The sequence below is a fragment of the Cinclus cinclus genome, chromosome 1 (genome assembly GCF_963662255.1).
Source record: "Cinclus cinclus chromosome 1, bCinCin1.1, whole genome shotgun sequence".
NCBI lineage: Eukaryota > Metazoa > Chordata > Aves > Passeriformes > Cinclidae > Cinclus > Cinclus cinclus.
This window is the reverse complement of record NC_085046.1, coordinates 65,084,412-65,099,356: the sequence shown is the minus strand read 5'-3', so window position 1 is coordinate 65,099,356 and position 14,945 is coordinate 65,084,412. Positions and strand designations below refer to the sequence as shown.

Sequence of the window (14,945 nt, the reverse complement as noted above, 5' to 3'; positions counted from 1 at the left end):
CAGACAGTGTGAAATCCTGAAGCCATACTCACTTTATCCATGCCCTATGGAATCATCTGCTGTTTGCTGTATGAACAAAATGACAAACATTGGCACTGATGAACACTTGATCCAATCCCTGTCATTGCTTTAGCCTTTGAATGTCAAAGCTCCTCCTTACTTTTCAACTAGTCCATGTTAAAATGTGCTTTACATACAAATCCAGTGTTTTTAAAGGTCTGCTCTAGATATGTTTGGATGGGTGTTCTCAGTAATAAAAGTACGTAAACATGCATTAATCCTGCTTACAGGGTTTTCAAATACCACTGCTGACTTGTAGTACCCCAAGTTCTGTCACTTGCCTCTTGACCTCTGAGACAGGGAGCAGCCACCCTCTGGCCACTTCATGAAGTCTGAAATCAAGCACCTGAAATAAGACTGTTAAAATTGTTGGTGATTTGCTTTAAAATCTTACTCTATTTGAACTTAATATTGAACATGGAACTTGTGTTAATCATGTTCAAATCTTTATGTTGTCTTGTTGGCTGTGAACATTTTGATAGTTATATGGATGTGTTATGTAACCAAGATTTTGTTGTTTGAGAAAAATGTAATTTTAAGGAAAATATTTATGGCCGTTCTTAACATGTAGGAAGTGAAAAAGGTAATGAAGCTATAAAGGTAGTTATTAAAAAATGAACATTTATTTATTCCTTGCTGCATTTAATGTGAGTTCTGGTGGTCTTATATTTGCCAGCAAGACTTATTTCTTTATTTCATAATCATGTTCTTTATTTATTCATGGAAACAGGCCCAGTGAGGTGATTCGTGAGTGCTTTTGATAGTTTTGGTGAAATCAGAATTAAAGAGTATGTAATCTTATCTTAAATCAGAGTAAGATCCTTAATAACGGTCTCTCTCTTTTGGGAACCCTTCCATCTTTGGATCACTAGCATTGTTGGGTGTCAGAGCAACCTCTTAGCTGTTCATCTTAGACATCAATTAGTAGTTGAAGACTTTCAGAAGAGACTTGGTCTTACTTGCAGTGCCCTGAGAGCCAAAGTACAGATTAGGAGCTAAAGATCAGGCACTTGGATTTGAAGGTCTGGTCTTTGTATGGAAGCCAACAGTGATTTTTTAAAAATTCCAACATGTGAAGTGAGTGCATGAGATGAAAATTATGATGTTTATTGGCCTGCAGGGATAGATAGTGGTTGCTTAGTCCATATTCACAGGATGACACTGAGGGAGAAGGGAGTGGTGCGCTTGCTTGGTTCCCTCTTACTCTTTTCTTTAAATTCAAGCCTATAACTTTGTTGGAAGGGAGAGAAAGAGAGTAGGTGTTATAATAACTGTAGGCTTTGAGACAGGCAGTTCTGGAAGTTACTTAAACAAAACCACTGAGATCATTTTGTCAAGACACTGTCTGGTTCACCAGTAAATGCTTAGGGAGAAAAAATCAGATCACTTATAACTTCCCTTATTTGCTGTGTGAGTTACCTCGCAGATTGCTATCTACACCATCACACCTGTGTTCTTTTGTTCTATTTCCTGTGCACAGAGTGAAGTGCATCAGAGAAATTGTAGGTGAACAAAATCATGTTTAGAAACGTCAGTTTTTTCTTGTCGTGTTTTGAGTATGGAATTCATGCTGCAACAAAGGAATTAAGTGGAAAATCTTGAGGGAAGGCAGAACAAAGCCAACCAGGCAAAGCACAAAAGAAATGCTCTGGTGTCCCTGGAATGTGAAAAGTTAGGTACTGAGCACAGTGGCATTGTCCCCTCTTCTCCTGGCCTGAGTGACTTAATACTATTTGATATAATACAGCTTTATGAGAAAAATTCATTTTAAACATCTGATTGAAGTGAAAGCAGTTCTCAAAAATACCACTTCACCACCAGAGGAAAAGGGGAATTACCATTGAATAATGAGAATGACTGCGTGACTGCAGAGGGGGTGAGCAGAGCACATGATGTGGCAGGGAGAGGAAGAAAAGAAAAGCATATCAACTTCATACTTTTTTCCACATGAGGATGTTTTTACATTCCTTTTGTTCAGTGTCAGTTTGTGGATGTGGGTACATGGACAGCCCCAGCAAGTCATCACACTCCTGAAAGTTGCAAGGCAGAGGAGTCTTTAGCATTTGGTGACTGATGCTTTCTGCCAGTTTTGCTGATGCCTCTGGAAATATTGATGCAATTGACCTTTGTGCAATCATGTAGCTGTAGAGTAAGAAACATGCAGTGGAATATCTTCAACATAAACTGGGAATGCGAAGCAAGGACTTACACAAAAAGAATGACCAGCTTAAAATAAGTGAAACAAAGTTGTTGGTAGTTCCTTTTTTTTTTCCTCCAGATATGCCAGAAATTTGGTTGTTAGCAAATATGAGGTGAATATGTCCATTAAGAATAATAATAAAGATTTCTAAATTATCGAGGAGTAGGGTAGAACACAGGACTTAAAGAATTTTTAAGCCATGTGAAGTCATTGTCAAGTAAGTACATTTTACAAGATTTTATAGATGGGTACACTAAAGCAATTCTGTGACTCCATCTCAGGGATCACAAACATGTAGAGGCAAAAATGCAAATAAGAAATTAGTTCTCATTATTTCTGTAGACTTGAATTTTATTGCTATAGGAGCAGCACAATTGTAGTAAAGACTGAAAAAAAAGTATTTCTTTTTATATGTAATGTAGCGCATAACTTGCTTTTGTTTGTTATTTTTAGTTTTCAACTTCCCAAGCAATTTTTATACTCTGGCATGTGTCGAACAGCATTTTAAAAAGTAAAGCAGTAAGGAGATCATGTAAAATTTTGATCTTGTTATTCACAGTGAATGAATCTTTTTAATTGCTTGATTGATAGATTAGAGACACGTTTTTACTTCCTTTAAGGCTCTTGGAAGCCACATTTTATCTTTCATCTCTGTTGGTTTCCAGTTCACCAGTAATTTGTGCAGGTTGAGTATCCTTGTCCTTTGGGACTGTATGGTTGAAACCCAGAAACAGTAGCTTTGAATATTCCGAGGTATCAGGAAGCACCACATCATTTGATTGTTTGATTGCTGCAGTATGAAACAACTTAATCTTCTTTGTGTACATTTGCTTGAATGTTTGCAGTTCATGGCACTCTTACTTTTCTAGCTGTGTAATCTGCCCGGCTCTTCCCGTAGCGTTCCAGTAAAAACACCAGAGTATGATTGGTGTGGAGGCATGATTGTGACAGAACAAAAGCTACAGTGTGTGCATAAAAGGAACCAAATCACTTATGTGCATTTAACGTGGCCATGTTGCAGAGAGATCACCATGGCTAAAAGCATACTTTTTTGTAATTACCTTGTTATTTTCCTCTTTGATTTGAGTAAAACTGGTTTTCGTTGTTATTGAAGAAGAAACACTTGTAGTCAACTATGAATTATAAAGAATTCACCCTTATTAATACGAATGATAACTTATTAGTGTAAGTCACTATTAAATTATGAAGCAATGGAAAGTACAAAACATTGTGATGGGAGGCTGTTTGGCCTTGAATATGTTAAATCCAGCCTAATAGGAATAGGTTTTGATGATACAGCAATAGATCCAAAGTTTGTTTAAAGTTTAAGTGAACAATTGCCACAGAAATTTCTCTCTGGATGCCCAAGAGGAGCACAGAGTTACCAGAACTGGGATTCGGAGGCAGTAGTTCTCTCAATGGATTCAAGCATCTCTTTGAAGGGACTGCTGAATGTGGCAAAACAGACTCTTCATAGGTAAGCTTTCTCTAGTAGGGCTGGGAGAGGAATGTGTCAGGTTCTGCAGAGCATCTATATTTGCAATGAATTATGTGTGCTGTGGTTTCACCCCAGCCAGCAGCCAAGACTCTCTAAAACCCATTCTGGCCACTGTAAAGAAAGCTAACTCTACCCCAACGAAAATCAGCAGATTGTGTGATATGTAATCTTTAATCTTTCAGTTTGCAGGGTAATCTGAATATCTATTCACCCTTACTGAATATATGTGTATAATTTGGTTGGAATCAAGGCAGAAATTAGGTTTTGAAATTCCAAGTATTACCACACATCCCAGTTGTGCTCTGGCATGGGGAAAACATAACATCTTTGCTTTTTTTCCCCTACTGGTCACTTTGCAGGCTCTTCTGCTAGACGAGCTTTAGGCACTGCCTGGATTTCCTCTACACTGAGCAGGAATTTCAGTCTGGATTCATCAACTACAGTATCTCTTGTCAGTTGCACACAATGCATTGGCTTTCCTCCCACCACAGTATGGAATCCAGTTGGTGTTTCTGCAAGAGGAGAGTCCTTGTGCAACTCCAAGGGGCTGTAGGGCTGATGGGTACTGGGAAGTCTGAACTTCCTCCACTTGCCTCCTTGTGATGCTGACTGTGAGGATTTCGTCCCTTTATACTTCGTTGTAAGGCTGGTCTTTACGTAGAAGTGCACATAAACCTCTGTTCCTTAGTTACTCATGCAGAAAAAAACTGCATGGGGTTAGGTGGTGCTGCTTCCCAAAATGTCTGAACCTTTTCAGAGCCATCAGCCTTTCAGTCACACTGCATTTCTCCTTTGCTTTTAATATTGGCAGTCAGACAAGTAGGGGTTTCGCTAACAGCATGATGAAGGAATTGTTAAAGCCTCAAAAATGAATTTACATCCATTTAATATTTAGCTTCCTCTGTCCTACCAGTGATGTTAGTGGAGGCAGTGGCTGCAACTGTGTCTATGTTAGGATAGAAGTAAAAAAAAAAAAAATCTGATAGATTATCATATATTTGAGGTAGACAAAGGTGTGTAACTTGGGTATCCACAAAAAAAAAAAAAAAAAGAAAAGGCTTCTGTGTATCAACACTGCAATTCAATCTATCTGTGGTTTTTTGTTACAGAGGGAATTGGTCTGTCGACAAATACAAGTGCTTCCTATGAAATTATTATTCTGCTGAATAATGCTCCAATTAATTTGCTATTCCCTACCCCCCTGAAACTCTGCATGCATATCTGCTTAAAATCAGCAACAAGTATAGCTAGTAATGAAATAATTCAGATTTAGTTTATTTTGTTTCATGATGCACAAATAGGAAGTCATTTAAGTGTGACTGATTTTATTCATCCACAGTAGTTGCTCATCTAAAATGCTATTGAAATTCAGTAATTGGAGCTCTGAAATACAGTATTTGACAGATGGCGTGGGTGGTTGTGCCATTTCCATGATAAATCTACTTACAAATGTAACCATGAGGAAGTTGTGTTCATTCCTTGACTACGGGAACATATAGATGGAAAAAGTGACAAACATGACATATGTGTCTTGGTTCTTCATTTTCCTCCTATAATAATTTGAATTCTTAAACTAGTGCAAGAGAGAGGCTTCTGAACTTGTCTGAAAAGAGAGTTGCTAAAATATTCCTTCAGTAGCCTTCCTGTTCTTACATTTCCTTTGAAGCTTTTCCTATAGTAAATTACATTTGTAATGTCTTTGAGCATCAGTTAGAAAGCATTACTCATCTTAGATGAAAACAAAATAGATCTTCTCTAAGATACATTTACTGTTAACTGAAAGTATTGGAGGCTGGAGAGACAGACAGTTCTGTTGCCCCAGGGCTTACTGCTGAAACTTAGAGATGGTAAAATGGTATAAATAGAAAATATACTGCATTATCCAGTTTGAATATTCTTTTATTCTCTTTGTGTTTTAACAGAAATCACTGATGCTGGTACTAGAGGAGCCCAAGATACAATTAAAGGTGTGAAAAGAAAAAAGATTGTGTCTGAAAACCATCTTAAAAAAATACCAAAATCGCCTTTAAGAAGCCCTGCTGAAGCCAAGGTTAAGCAAAATGTAGACCCTTCACCACTAAAAGCTCTTCCAGATGCCTCTGAACATGCCAGGGCACAGGATCACCTGCCCGTGCAAAATGGAAATCAATGTACCAAACAAAATGGGGGAGCACTTAGCAGTGAGATAAGTGTTGAAACAACCAAATCCGAGACATCAATGCAGACAAAGCTTTCACTGACCAATCAGTCCTTAGATTTGTGTAAACAGGCAGCAGGCGATACTGATGCAAACCAATTGAACTCCGCAGAGAGGAAGCCTCCCTCAAACTCCTCATCAAGTAATACAAAGAATGACAGTAATGAATGTATTGATTTTGTTGATTGCGGTACGTCGTCCCCATGTACGCGTACTGCCTTCGATGTCTTACTAAAAGCTATGGAGCCTGAACTGAACACCTTAGCACAAGAGTGCCCCCCTTATGGAATGCAAATAGAGAAACTGAGACCAAATAAAACTGTAAGCACCTCTTGTAGTCTCACGTCCAATACAATAAGTGTCCAAAATCAGTCTGCTTTGTCACAGCAGGAGTTTGCAGCTGGACCTCACTATTACCCATTGAACAATGTGCATGTAGCAACAGCAGCCAAGACTGGACAAGCACAAGGCCAATCAGTTTCTCATTCACAAGACCTTATTACTAAAACCAGTCAGCAAAATCACCAGGTTGTTATGTGTCCAAGTTTAACTAGGTCGCTGATGCAACAGCAGAGTCAAGAAAACCCCAAGCTCCAGCAGATCTACAGCATAGCAGTGACTTCATCTGTTGTTCACACCTCATCTTCCACTGTAACTCAGGTTTTTTCTCAAAACCCGTTAGTAGCTAGTTCATCTTCACCATTGTCAGTTAACACATCGAGTTCTACACACTTGTCTATAGGTCCAGTGTATAATTCAGCCCAGATAGCATCAGTTGTAAATCATGGTGTAGAACAAATATGTAACCTCTTGAAAGACCAGAAGCCTAAAAAGCTAGGGAAATACGTCTGTGAGTATTGCAATCGGGCCTGTGCCAAGCCCAGTGTTCTCCAAAAGCACATCCGATCCCATACTGGAGAGCGACCGTATCCTTGTGTGACGTGTGGGTTTTCATTTAAAACCAAAAGCAATCTCTACAAGCACAAAAAATCTCATGCACACGCCATCAAACTTGGACTTGTCCTACAACCAGATTCAGGTGGCCTCTTCTTATCTCATGACTCAGACAAAGCACTTAGCATTCATTCAGATGCGGAAGAAAGCGGTGAAAGTGAAGATGAAGGCACTGCAGATGAAAGACAGGATGATCAAGAACTGGAACCTGCACAATTAGTGAAAGTCATTTCAAGTGCAGAAACACTGCAGAAAGGAATCCCTATTCCATTAAGCAACCCAGACTGTATACCAGGTGACTCTTCATTACATGATGCAGAACCTCAAGTAAGGGCAGCTTTACCAAAAGTAGTAGTTCATCCTGTAAATGTTTCTCCATTGAGGGCCGATAGCCCAAAAGTGACAGAGCCAGCACCTGAGCTTGCTGCAGCACAGAGGAAAGGAGATTCTAAAGTCACAACTCTTCAGTCAAATTTAACACATACAGCCCCATTCAAGGAGAATGACATAAAGCAACATCAGAAAGTAGAAGCAGGCCTGTTAGAGGAACAGCCAGGATCAACAGGAGGAACGGTGCATGCTCAACTCCAGAGACAACAGGCAACTGATGGTTCTCAAGATCAGCAAGGAAAATGTCTTTTGAGCCCTAGAAGTCTAGGTAGTACTGATTCTGGTTATTTCTCTCGTTCCGAAAGTGCTGATCAAACAATGAGCCCCCCAGCTCCTTTTGTAAGGGGGTTGTTGACCTCTGAGAAAGATCCAAATAAAAATCTGCCCTGTGTGCCACGAGCAAGTGGCATGGTAGCATCAGTGGTACAAACTGTTTGTGCCGAAAAAAATCTGATTCTCTCTGGCCAAATGCGACCTCCCTTGGCAACAAAAACTCTTGAGGAGCGTATCTCAAAGTTAATTTCTGATAATGAAGCCGTTGTGGATGACAAACAGTTAGATAGTGTGAAACCAAGAAGAACATCTCTTTCAAGAAGAGGAAGCATAGATTCACCAAAATCCTACATATTTAAGGATTCTTTCCAGTTTGATTTAAAGCCCATGGGAAGAAGAACTAGCTCAAGCTCTGATATACCAAAGTCTCCTTTCACACCCACAGAGAAATCCAAGCAAGTTTTCCTTCTTTCTGTACCATCCCTTGACTGTTTACCTATAACACGAAGTAATTCCATGCCTACCACCAGTTACTCAGCAGTACCTCCTAATGTCATACCTCCCTCTCATCCCCTTCGAGGAAGCCAGTCATTTGATGATAAAATTGGTTCTTTATATGATGATGTTTTTGTGTCGGGACCTGCTACTCCACTGAACCAAGGTGGACATCCTCGGACCCTAGTTAGACAGGCAGCAATAGAAGATTCTTCTACTGGTGAAAGCCAAGGTCTTGGACCAGTGCGTTCTGTAGAAGAAGGTTATCTGGGGTGTAATTTATCAAATGAATCCTTATTGCAAAGGAGCAAATCCCTGGCACAGGGATCAAATTTAGAAAAAACAAAGAAGTCCCCTCAGGTGCGAGGAACAATGTTTGAATGTGAAACGTGCAGGAACAGATATAGAAAACTGGAAAATTTTGAAAACCACAAGAAATTTTATTGTTCAGAGTTGCATGGACCTAAAACTAAAGCAGCAATCCGAGAGCCTGAGCACAAAACTGCTCCAAACAGTACACAGCCTCAAATTCTACACTACAGAGTCACAACTTCAACTGGTGTCTGGGAGCAGACACCCCAGATAAGGAAAAGAAGGAAAATGAAAAGTGTTGGTGATGATGATGACCCACAGCAAAATGATACGAGCATACCATCAAAGAACACAGAAGCCCAAAGCAAGCCAGCAAATTCTTCCAGTCTGTCAAAACACAGTGCCGCAGCTGTGGTAGGTTCACAACCACCAAGCAAACTTCTGCTTCAGAATTCCCAAATTCAGCTTGTGACTCGCGGCGCAGATCAGACTACTGAGCCAAAGATGGCTCCACTCAGTGAAAAGCAGGCAAGTTCAGCTGTGCAAGAAAAGGTGGAGTTGAAGAGACAAGGCACTGGAATTTCAGTAATACAGCACACAAATTCACTGAGCAGAAATAGCTCATTTGAGAAATCAGAGTCGTTTGAAAGAGTGTCACCAGTTTCTTCTCAAGAGCCCAACAAGGTTGCAAAGCAGCGCTCTTTGAATACAGTTGTAATCCAAGAAGACAGACACTCTCATCTGAGCACTCCCCAGCGTCACCAACCCTTGTCATCAGAACCGCCTAGAGGGGAAGTTCAGGGAAGCCAATTAGTTTCTAATGAGAGAAGTGCACCACTTCAGCCATCAAGACTCGTTCGCCAGCATAACATCCAGGTTCCTGAAATATTGGTCACAGAAGAACCAGACAGAGAGCAAGAAAACCAATGCAGTGACCCGGAAAAGACGGAAAGGTTTAACTGGCCACAGCGCAGTGAAACGCTGTCAAAATTGCCAACAGAAAAGCTTCCACCGAAGAAGAAGAGAATTCGGTTGGCTGAAATGGAACATTCATCTGCTGAATCAAGCATTGACTCCACACTTTCCAGAAGCCTCAGTCGGGAGAGTAGCTTGTCTCATGCCTCCAGTTTCTCAACTTCACTTGATAAAGATGAAACTTTAAAGGCTGAGAATCTTTCCAAAGCAGAGTCTGTTAGTAAGTCTTCAGAATTCCTCATGATTCCTGCTGGCTCACACGCACTGGCAGTGCCTGGACCTCATTACCGGGAAATGAGACGTGCTGCCTCAGAGCAAATCAGCTGCACACAGCCCTCGATGGAGGTTGTGGACTACAGGAGTAAGTCTTTCGACTGCGGGAGCATGTCTCCATCAAAACCTGTCCCGCTTGTAGAGGTAGCCACTCCAAAAGTGTCATCTGCAAATGGAGCTGCTGGACACGTGCCTCTGCTAGAAAGGAGGAGGGGGCCATTTGTAAGACAAATATCTTTAAATATTGCTCCAGAAAATCAACAGCCTCAAGTGAAATCAACTGCTTCATTGCAGGCAGTTCACGCCACAGATGTGTCTACAGTGCCATTGCACAGGCTGCAGACCTCTGGCAAATCCTTGGTGGAGTTTCCTTCAAGTACTCAGCATTCACACACTAACTCCAGGCCTCATTCAGCAATTCAAAATTGTAATCCTGTTAGCCTATCTTCAGGTCAGCAGCCTCTAGATCACATGTTGAATAATCAAGGCCAACCATCCTTGACTCATCAACCTTCCCAGACATCTACTAAAACATCAGCCCAAGGGGAGCAAGCAAGCACAAACTCGCTTTCTTGTCATCCTGATGAAAAAAAGGACTGTTTTGCTCCAAAGTATCAGCTTCAAGTTAAAACATTGCATATAGGTCAGTCATACTCTTCTAAATTGCTAAAAAATACTTTATCAACTCAAACTGGTCCAAGTCAAGCTGGGGTGGATCAGAATGCATCTTCCTTTGAAGTGCAGACAAAACTCTCTGACATGTCTAATCCATACTCTGTGCCTCCTTTAAAGCAAATTGTTCCTAATAACTGCAGCAGTCAGATACATCAGATTCCTCCTTTTGTGGTTCCTGTCCGTATTCAGAGCAGTATGCCATCCTATGGTTTCGCAACTGTTACACCCCTGCCTCACATTTTAGTGACCCAGGATCAGGGAAATCAGTCCATGTGCAAAACAAATGTTGTGACAGTGCCAATGCTTGAAGGCAAAACTCAGCTGCCAAAATCTCACAAAGATCATCAGAGGACTTTGCCAAATTCTTTTGAATTTGAAAATTCACCACTGGAAAGAGGAACCAGAAATTCACCTTTGTCAAGCTCTTCGAATATCATTCAGAAAATGCCAGTTAGCGGACTCTTCCCTCAACCAGAAGTTACAGCTTCAAGTAAACGAATGCTTTCCCCAGCAAATAGTTTAGATATTGCCATGGAAAAACAGCAAAAGCGTGTTAAAGATGAGAGTGGAGCTGCCTGTATGACAGATGCTAGACCATTGCATTCACTGAATGTTAGATCTAATGACCCTACTAGTAAGCAGAAGAAACCAGTTTTGGTAAGACAGGTTTGCACCACAGAGCCTCTTGAAAATCACCTCTTGGATCCTGATGTTGCTACACAGCATGAAAAAAGCACCAAGGCCAGTACTTCAGACCTGCCTGACCATCAGTCATCTGACACTGGGGTTTCAGAAACCCCAGAGAAGTCACCAGAATCCGAAGACCTTAAGTCTTCCACATCACCAGTGTTTGTAGTTAGGAAACCTTCTGAGTTGTCTCCAGTGAATAGCCAGAGTTCTCTTCTCAAGGCTGTAAACAGCAGCCAAGAAAGAAGGTCCCCGAGTAACAGTGATGAGAGCGCTCGCATCAGCAGCCCGGGCGAAGCAAAGCCTGTAGCGACACCAGCTGTGATGAATGCAGGAGAAATGCAGAGGCTGTCATTTCCAAGCCTCAAGACCACAACAAATTTTACCTGGTGTTACCTCATGAAGAGAAAACCATTGCATCTGCTGCAAAATGATCAAAAAATCTCTGCCTATTCTACATGGACCGTTAGTCCCAACAACCCCAATCCACTTGGTTTGTCGACAAAGGTAGCTCTATCTCTCCTCAATTCCAAACAAAAAGTTGAAAAACCACTGTACACTCTAGCAAGAACTACGCACCCCAGATCTGATGTATTGGTCTATTCAAGCAAATGGAAGAACAGCTTGACGAAGGTACTTAAGCTATGTTTGATGTATACTGATCATTTACAGAGGATTTGCTTTGGAAATCATGCTTCTTCATATTTTAGGGAATGTAATATGCCTGACACATACCATGTATGCTCATATATTCTAATTATGCTGGATCAAACTGCTAAAAAAATCTTAAGTAATTCCATTAGGAAACCTGTTCATAAGGATTTATCATTTTTTAATGGAAATTAGTTCCTGGGCTTAAATCTGTGTATTAAGTGTTTATTGTGGCAGGAATGTGTTTGGCTTTTCTTTTGTCATTCAAAGGGTAGAACAAAATAAGTCTGATATAAATATTTTTTTTAACACTTCTAACTTAAGATCACAATTGCATATTTTGCCTTAAAAGTCATCTAAGGAAATAACAATAGGAGTATTTTCTGGTTCAAAAGAGTGCTTGGACAGGTGTCCATGGATACACCATGAAAACAAGTTTTCACCATCACTGATTATCTAATTGTGAGAGGACCATTTCTCTTTCTCCCACCTAGGTTAATCAGTCGTGTGAAATAATAACAGAAATAGCAGGGTTTAATCAAAATTTTCACTGCCATAAAACCACTGACAACTTATTGGATTAATATGGCTCCAAAGATAACATTAAATCTTGTGCTGAGGAATGCAATCCAGTTGCGACCCACATAAAAAAACACGTCATTCCAGAGTCCAAAGTGGCAGAGCAAAATAGTCTCATTATTTCCTTAGCTTTTTTGGGGCTGCACAGATATGTTCAAGACTTTACTTGTTGGACAGTTTTGTTATGGGCAGGACCAAAGCTATTTGGTGTAGATAGGATTTGGTGTTCCTTAGTGGTTGAACCACCACTGTGCCTGGGTGAAGGTGGCTCCTAGCCCCGCATTATGTCAGCAGGTGTCTGTGTCTTTAATGGACCCAGTAGTGGATTTTATTGCCCCATATACTGAAATTATAAAGCTCTCTGAAGCATGCAGCACAGTTTCAGCTTTTCCCTGCTCTGTGCTGCATATGCCATGTCTTTGGTGCCAAACACATGGGAGCTGGCAAAAATGGGGAATCAACGAATCCACAGAGCTTCCTTTCTCCATGATCCTTCAGGGCATGGAAATGGTCTGGCAAGGGGGTAATAGTGACTGTAACTTGTCCTACTACCATCAGCAAAACATCCCAGACATTGGGACTCAGGGTCCATAGGCCAGCAGTCACTCTAGAGGAGACATTCCAGAGCCTCAGAAAAAGACCCCTGTTTGTGTGGGTGTTGAGAGACAGAAACTACTGATGTCAGAGGTCACCCTGGAATGTTTCTGTGTCTGCTAAATGTTTTGCTGAGATACAACATTGTCATTGAGGAGAAAAGCAATAGAAAGAGAAACTGTGAGATAGGAAGCAGTACTTTCAGAATTACATGGCAAGTTGTGAAGATACGCTGAAACCTTTAAGGCCAAAAGGGCAGTGGAGTTAAACCTGGTCCTCCTGAAATCGGTGGGAGTTTTGCTAACATTTATATTGGAGTTCAAAACTTTATCCATAATGACTCTTGCAGAAATTGCATATGGGCTGTTGATTTTGTTTTAGTGCTGTAGTTGAATCAAATTGTTGGTTCCACGTTAGTGTGCTGCCTTGGTTTTAAACTCTTAATGCTTTTTTTTTTTCAGTCTGCTTCCTCATACATTTCATGAGATGTTGCACTTAAGAGTGCTAAATTTTTTTTAAAAAAGGAAACAAATGTTTAGCTTTTTTCATTGTGTATAGTTGAGTGAGTCTTTCTCAGGCAAGTCTCACATCCTTGTGTCGTTGAGTCATGTTTGTTTTATTTTTGAAGAACAGTCTATCAGAAGAAATTCAGTGATAGCAAAGCAATTGTATGCCTCTTGAAAAACAGATTTTCTCTACAAACAAATTCTGTTTAGAATACAAATAATGGATGATAATATTTTGAAAAAATATTTTGACAGCACCGTTTTAAAACATTCCAGGAGTGCTTAAATGCTGTAATAGGCAGCTGTCAGGTACATTTACTGTGCTTCTGCCACAAAAGAAACACATTTACTAATCTTTCTTCAGTCTTTCTTGCTGACGTTTTGAATGAAGCATATGAGCATGATGGAAATGAAGAGTTTTTAAGCTCTGCTTGGGCTGATTTACAGGCTTTGCTCAGAGCCATTGCTAAGGAAAAAAGTGCAGCAAATAGCACACATTAAAGTTTAATTGGCACCTCAGATTGTATGAGTGAGGTGTACCATGGCAGAAGTTAAAAATTTCTGAGACCTGATAGGTTTTTCTATCTAATACTTCCAGAGTTTGTCCACCTTCCCTTCTAATGATTTAGGCAGCAGGATTTCAACTGTTTTCCAGAACGATGCTGCTGCTGCTGCTGCTATTACAATAGACCTCTGTGTTACCAGCCTCCAGTTAGACCTGGTAATGGAATAGCTGATGCCAACTCGGAAACTTCCTCACAGAAGCCATGTTTAAAAAAAGCAAAAACTGAAATTCCTCAGCTCAGCCCAGTAATTCCACTGAGGGCTTTGTTGTTGGAGTCTGAGGATGGAAAGCATTGGAGATCATTTCGGAAATTAATACTGCATTAATAAAAAAAACAAAACACAAAAAACAACAACAACAACAAAATAATCAGCACAAACAAAGCCAACAAAGAAAATAGAAAATATTTATTTTTTAAAAAAAATTGTTGTTGATTTCGTCCTTAGAAGCTTGGCAGGGTGCTGCGTTCCTTGGGGAACCGTGGTTTGGATTGCAGGTGTTGGGAGTTGTGTTTTCTCAAGTGGTTTGCACATTTTAACCCTGATCTGACAGAGAGCTTTAAGTGCTACCATAATCCAATTTACAAATGATAATAAAAATGCAGTACTGTTATGTCTCACCTCCTCTCTCACAGCTGTAGCCCTTTCTAGACTCATTTGGCATATTCTGCTCATGGGGCTATAACTGCTGATCTTCTCACCGAGATAAAGCAGCTTGCTGAACTGTTCTGGGTTTGCCCCCAGAACTAAACCATGTTTACAGACACCTCGTGCTGCTGCATAACCACTACTAATCACTGTCACAAAAAAGGCAGTTCTTTCAACAATAGGTACCAATGGGAAAGGAAGATACACGTGAACAAAATGCAAACAAAGAGGAACCCTGGGATTTTGTTTGCTCTTCACAATTCACTGCTCAGAGGCAATAGGTGAAGTTGCCACGTTCCAGTGATTCAGAAAACAAACCACAAAATGTTATTGTGAAAGAAGCTTCTGGAATGACTACAGCATGTTAAAATGTAACAGGCTTCACCTGCATGGAAAATGCTTACTTTATCTCCC

The 14,945-nt window shown here is 40.4% G+C and overlaps 1 protein-coding gene across 2 annotated transcripts in view; it reads left to right on the top strand.

Annotated features, from left to right (window-relative positions):
* The window catches only part of HIVEP1 (HIVEP zinc finger 1), a 121,603-nt gene that overhangs the window by 84,085 nt on the left and 22,573 nt on the right, over positions 1 to 14,945 (top strand). For both annotated transcript variants that reach the window (XM_062490807.1, XM_062490751.1), the window contains one exon: positions 5,681 to 11,622. In XM_062490807.1, the coding sequence (XP_062346791.1) occupies positions 5,681 to 11,622 (5,942 nt within the window). The remainder of the gene's footprint in view (positions 1 to 5,680; positions 11,623 to 14,945) is intronic.